The following is a 6,899-nucleotide window of genomic DNA, read 5'->3' on the forward strand; positions in this document are numbered from 1 at the left end:
ACCGATGCAAGCCATTAACCCACTGGTTGAGTACAGTGTGGAAATCACGGGTCACCCCCAGCTACCGCCTGTTGACAATCGGGTGTTATCTTCACGGTTATTTACCTATTTTACGGCAGTGAAGCATCGGTGTTGAACGCTGATTTCAGGTTGTTGATGATGATGATGATGCAGTGCCTATTTAGAACTAGTGATATGGCCACGGCCGTTATTATAGTGTGGGTTGGGAGATTGAACCTTGAATCGATCGTGTCCTTAGTTTGGACGTTACATAGGTCTACAATGATCGCCTGGTATATTCTGCTCGAGGTTTTATTGCCCTTTTCCTATTTGTGCGGAGGCATTACGCAACAAGACCCTTACTCCAGAAGGAGTTCTACCGACATCGATTGGTTAACATGGCACCAAACAGCGAGCAAGATGGTTTTACCTCCTACAACCATACCACTTCCCAAATCAGGCTGTCTAGCCACGCAGAAAGATGCAACGCGCAGAACGACCCAAAGTTGTGGCTATCGGAAATTTAAAACTTTTGTGTCGTTTCTTCATATAAACTTCGTCTTTCTGGGTTCCGTGCTAAACTACCATTTCCGTAAAAAGCTAATTGGTGAGTTTATTGGTTCCCTTCACTTGATATAAACTCACTGTATAATATCCAGTATTTTTATCGATGGCGCTCTAGTGCTCCACACGCAGATCGGATATGATATTGTCAATGATTTATTCACCTAGCACTAAGAGTATGGGAATAGATCAGAACGTCGGCATCGAATGATTGAGTGGTGCTAATTGAGAAGAAGTATGATCGATCTGTTATTCAGTGGATTTTATCTGGAAAACCCTTACTGCGTAAATTCGTTCGTTAGATAGGGGGCAATGCAGGCGGTCGATAAAAACAAGGTGAATCAAAGGGGTGTTGGTAGCAGTTGTTGAGAAAAAAGTGGGTACAACATAAATTTTGAGTTAGAACAACACATATATGGAGATGACAACAGATTCGATCGAGACTTACCCTGGTTATAAGTTTGGAACTGGGCTAAAATCGGTCATTGCAACTGCTTGGCTTCCGTTGTAGGTAAAAACCCGTAAAAATTCAGTTACTCATGAGTAGTTATACTTATGAACACAGACGGTACGCAGAAACACGATTACCACGTATGCTCAACTGTACGCTTTGTTTGACATTTCACTTACATCTTCCTCGGCATTCCTTCATTCATGTGTGTTTGTGTGGGGGGAGGGCTGTTACAATTCCTGTTTTTGTAGATGTCAAGGTATGGTCTGATCAATGCGGAGGTTATTGGAGTTAATGTGGAAGTTTCCATATTGTCGTATAATGTGTGGGCACCTGATTTAACATGTGTTCAACCCAACACCGATCAAGTAAATGTTATCGATGCTCAATTCCTGTTTGACTGAGGCCACCAGCTGATCGGAAGTGCCAATGACAATCTATGCGACCCACCTACCGAGAGTTCCAGTCAACTCAGACAACCCATGTCGTATACAACAACAGAAACGATCGGTATCCTTCAGGTTAGCAAGATGACACGCTTGGGGTCATCAAATTCATAGCTTATAAACAGCATCTCATCGCAGTCTTTGCATATTTGCATCCGTGAATGATAATACGAATGGGATTTTAGCGTCTTAATAGGAACATCTTCAATCCTCGCCGGAGGCCTAAACCAAGAGGATTCGGTGCTCCAATTTGTCGCTTGTTCCTATTAGTTGCGAGTGAGTACTACGCGTAACTATACAAGGTATGTTGTGTAATTCTTGAAAATAGCTATGAAGATGGTCCGCCATATGATTCTTTACTATGTGGAGCTTCCCCTTTTTGTGCCAAGATATGTATAGTCGACTGTCATAAACTACGATGAAATGCCGTGTAGTTCAACAACACTCTGATGAGTTCTAAAGTGATATTGAAAACAAATTAAACAGGAAAGAACCCGAACCAGAAATGAATCATTGTAAAAAAAGTATCTGGTAAAAATCAAGTCTTTAGCTGTTTGATATAAAAATCGAACAATTTGGAGGTGGATATAACGGAGCTTCAGGCAGTAAAATCTGAAATTAGGGAAATCTTGTGAAGATCGGAAATTCTGATACCCTAGGAAGCGATATTTCAAAAATGAAGGATGAATCAAGTAATAAGCAGAGTGCTTCGACTTACTTATCCATCGATAGTACGTTGCTGTTTCTTCCTCCGGTGGGACGAAGATATTCCTAGTAAAATCGGAGAACATCAGGTCATACGTCTGACCTGGTTCATCAGGATTCCCGTAGCCAGTGGACTGAAACAAGCTGAAGGTTTGTAGGTGACTCCCTGACGGACCAAAATATTGCACCAGTGTTGTGAGGAAATTGTTGAACTCCGTTACATTGGGCTCGGTCAAAATCGTCATAATCATTCTCGCTGGAATTTGTCCCCAGTGACATGTAGTTGTGGAGGCGTTGAAATCAGCCGTCCAGGTGCCACTGAAAGAAATATTCCGTCGGAGAAGTAAACTGCCACAGTGCTTAACTCATGCAAGGTTTAGAATTCCCCTCGTAACTACACTCAGTTATACTTTCTCTAGGTAAGCCTTCAAATATCTCCCCTGGATTTCATTGAAGCATAGTTAATTATTTATGGAATGGGACAAAACTTTAAGTTCCAAGGTTAGCCTTAGGTATTTTTCGGGAGCTTATTGCATCCGAAACTCCAACTGGGACCGACATTACACATATTCGGCATTTTATACTGAGTTCTTTGATAATGGATAACGCTGGCTAACTCCATCTCCACTGATGAGGTAGGTCCCAAGGGGATTTTGAATAGGCAAAAGTTTTAGCTACTCATGAGTAGCTTGGTACCCTCCTAAAAGTTCCCGGTCGGCAACTCAGAAATGCTGGGTGAACCGGATTTCTACAGAGACGCTACGATTTTGGCAGAACAGTATGAACCATCGTTTCAACTGATGGAGATTGAACTCTCGCCCTGAAGTGCCAATGAGGACGCTCATTTATAGTTGTACTTAATAACCGGGAAGGAATTGATATCAACCAAATTTAAGTAAAATTACACAGCTACTGACAATCAAAAGGTAGTCCATCATTGAATTTTGCCAGGGTTTATTCGGTTTGTAAGAAACACTGTACTTTTGTTATCTTGTCGTATAATGATGCACACCTGAATATCGCTATGTATCTGAAGATCCTGTCCTAAAAAACTAATCGACCAGTGTATTTGATTCAGACTTACTCAGCCTGAATGGTGGGGCAAAGCAGCTTGTAATCTGCCATCGGAAACCCATCCACAGAGGCCAACTCAATTTCTCTCGCTCGCACGAAAGCCGCCGTTGGTTTGACCAGAGACTCTATGTTCTCTGTGTACTCGCGTAAGCATCTGAGGGCACCATGATTTCGTGCATATCGATCCCGTGTTGTACACCAGGTTTCCAATCCACGATTGGCACATAACTGGCATACTTCCTGTGTATTGTCACCGAACGGGTTGAACACCTCACTCAAAGAGTTGGGTATACACGAGTCCCCGAGGTATCCAATCAAATTTCGAACCACACTGTTGCACTGGGTCACAGGGATAGTTCGCAAGTCAGCAAACAACTTTCCAAAAGGCATCACCCAACCTTCGGCTGTACCAGCACCTGAAATACAACGCAGGGAGTAAGACTTTGAAGAACAATGTGCCGCATTTACCTGCAGAACATATATCCTTCCCACGGAGATTTGTAGGCACTGGGTTCAAATGTTTTGGCACAACAACGTTGGCATAGTAGAACAGTTCACGTACACCAGGACTATTATCCAACGCGTAGTTCTCCACAGCGATTGGTCGAAGACTATACAGGCTACTGCCGTAGTAGGCGAGACCAGCGTCCAGATTTATCAGATCGGCTTCCCGGGAATGAATGAGCCGCATGCACTGAAATTCATCTTGTCCGGCAATGCAAGTCAGGGTGTACATCATGGAAAGCTGAGGAATTGTGGTGATGGACTGTCGAAGCTTTTCGCATTTTCGTATTTCCGGCTCTGTGTAGACGCACCATCGAACGTTAACTGTGTAGGTACATAAACCGCAACAAAGTGTGTCGGTTATGCTCGGAATCGTTTTCATAAAATTTGAATTAAGTTGGTAAAAACAGATTCCTCATGAGCAGTGGGAAAATATTTTTTTGGTTTCTGGGGTTCCTTTCCCGCACACATACTTCAACTAGGAAAGAGCGAAAAACCTGCCGAGTTAGGCACACTACTCGGAGGGTTTATAAGCGTACCTGACCAATAAAAGCAAGCAAAATTTTTAAAAAAATTGCAATAAATGACTGATGCTTGTATTCAAGTTGTGACTTAATCATCCCTCTGCGAAATGCATACGGAAAAGAAAGTATCTCCTTTGTTCATTGATATTCCGGGTGTCTAACCTACACATGTGCGACAACAACAAAAGAATTAGCAAAAAAAACTAACAGCTGAAGAGTAATGTTTGTGGTGTATTTCATCAACAGTAGCGTAGGATATTTAACATTTGTTGATTCTGTGGCAGAACGGCACCTTTTCTTGAACAAAATTCAAAGGTTTGACCAATGAATCTGGTTCCGAGTTGGACACAAATAGCTTGAATCAAGTGGGCGGCACGGGGATACGCACAGTTTACTTGATCAATAAGTTGCTGGATCAGCTGACAAACTGCCCGGACAGAAGCTAATATGCCTGTCTCAGGTGTTCTTTTCATCTAACTGAAAATCCATAGAACGACCAAACTTGAGTCCAGTGCCTCTCCCATTTTGTTGGGACTTACTGGAGCAATTGCGTCAACACAGGACTATTCAGTCAAGAGTGATATGAAGTCTACAGATACTGCAACCATCCACAACTAATTTTAAGGCTTTCCGTGAAAGAGGCGCCCGATTTGACTGCAAGACCCACTTATTCATGTCGTCTGACGAACCTCGTAAATACTTGCCCAAGTGGATCAACTTTCAGAAAACGAAACTCCCCACGAGTAATCTCTCGATATAAGTAATTGGCTTCAGAAGTCATTCAAGGCCTGGTTATTGCGGACAGATTTCTTTCGCGCATTAGTCATGAGAGAAAATCTGATTTTAGCGAGTTGTGCTTCACCTCCTCAAAGTTTGTGTGCCGAACAGCTGTTGTTTTTTCCACGAAGTAACTCTTCAAGGTGTCAAAAACTCTTTGAAGGTGAAGAAAACTTGGTCACGGATTCTAATTTACCTGCTTTCCTGTGTTCTTAAGAGGGAATAAACTGCCAGTCTTCAGCAGGGCCTTCTCATCCACAGCAATGTGAGAGTCGCAGTTAGACTGTTGTGAATACGCAAGTCTGAGCTCAAAAATTGTTTCACACGCGTTATTCTACTGTCCGCAACTACGAGGCTAAAAGGCAGGGTAATTGTAAAACTAAACTGCTGCGCTCTCCGCCAGCAAAACAATGCCACCGGTGGACTGAAAAAAACATATTATTAAATAGTACAAAACATGGGGGACTATCGTCAGCTCTCTAAGTTCTCCCTCGGACCTCACTGTAAATAAAATACGTAAATCCAGCTTGGAACAGCTTCGGTTTCCTTAACTGATGAGTTGTTTGAGAAGCCATCAAATCCACTAGGAACCCTCTGAAACCTGAGGAAATTGGCCTAACCTGACAATTCAGAGATGCCTTAGTATGAAGATTGTAACATGTTTGCGATGTACTCCCTTACTGATGAGTTCACTTTATTAGGAGTGCAACCCTAGCTCCGTTGTGAGAGAGACTGACCAGAATGATATCACAAGGAAGAGTCGTAAACTTGGAGAAAGCGGATAATGTAGAAACAAGGGCTACAAATTCCTTAACTACCTATAACGTATCGAGCTAAGTCATTCTGAGGCCTGTAAAGGCTTCAAGAAACTGTAGCACCGTGCGACCGTTTGTGACAGTGTGTGAAAACTGCTTACATCGTTCGTACTTCACTCTAATTAGCCACCTATTGGATAAAAATATTCCTTGTGGGCAATGGTAGGGATCTAAAAAGGTGGTTCTAGACATGCATTTATATTTATGAAAGAGTAAGCATCCCAAGGCGGGAAGTGAAACACAGATAGATTGTTTTTATGGATATAGATATGAATATACGAACGGAACTCGGCAGTTATTTTTCCGCTTGCTTGAAACATGAATCACAATGAAGTCATTGTCGAAATTCCAATTACCACTAAAAGTCAAAAGCGCTCGCCTACCGAATGCGATTCCTCAAAATAACATATGCTGTCAGTTCCTGGAAAGCCCACAATCTGGTAATCATCTAACCCTCCATGGAGGTTATGACGAGTTGGAGACAATTATTGTTTGACTACTCTCAAATGGCCAGATCCATCACGTACTCGACGTATGAGCCAAGTAAGCAAACTGTGTCAGCATAGCAGGGGATATTTTTTCAAATATCTTGAGGATTGAGGCATATGGCCTCGACAGCTGCTGGAGTGAACTTCCGGAGCAAGCCCCACGCATCTTATAGCTACTGAGGCAAAACAAGAGTTATTTAAGAAAGGGCGTTTGTGACTGGCCTTATCTATCTCTCAAGGGCTCTGCAGATTTTCACAGTGTACCGGTGGGGTCGCCGTAGGTTTACTTCAACGGGGCGCTACGTTTAAAATTTCGAAGCTGGTTGACCCAGTCGTGTAGCATATTGGTGCTTGTGGTAAGTGTTCTGATCAAGTTATTCTGACATTCCTTTATTTCACTAGTAAAATTTTCGTCTTACATAACAAAGCGAATTCCAGGGCGAGACACTATTTGCTTTGCAGGTCTACTTTCTTCTTTTACCTCATGCTTCGACATCTAACTTCTTAAGCCGAAAAGGATGCACGCTTTTGAGGTCTAAGCCGCACTTTTT

The 6,899-nt window shown here is 42.6% G+C and overlaps 1 protein-coding gene across 1 annotated transcript in view; it reads right to left on the reverse strand.

The window, feature by feature from the left end:
• T265_01774 (hypothetical protein) overlaps positions 1-6,899 on the reverse strand; it is a gene marked incomplete at both ends in the record, with an annotated part of 45,382 nt that overhangs the window by 32,848 nt on the left and 5,635 nt on the right. The window contains 3 exons of the mRNA XM_009165864.1: positions 2,180-2,484; positions 3,251-3,656; positions 3,709-4,068. Coding sequence (XP_009164128.1) covers positions 2,180-2,484; positions 3,251-3,656; positions 3,709-4,068 — 1,071 coding nt within the window. The remainder of the gene's footprint in view (positions 1-2,179; positions 2,485-3,250; positions 3,657-3,708; positions 4,069-6,899) is intronic.

The sequence above is a fragment of the Opisthorchis viverrini genome (assembly GCF_000715545.1).
Source record: "Opisthorchis viverrini unplaced genomic scaffold opera_v5_19, whole genome shotgun sequence".
In the NCBI taxonomy this organism is placed as follows: Eukaryota; Metazoa; Platyhelminthes; class Trematoda; order Opisthorchiida; family Opisthorchiidae; genus Opisthorchis; species Opisthorchis viverrini.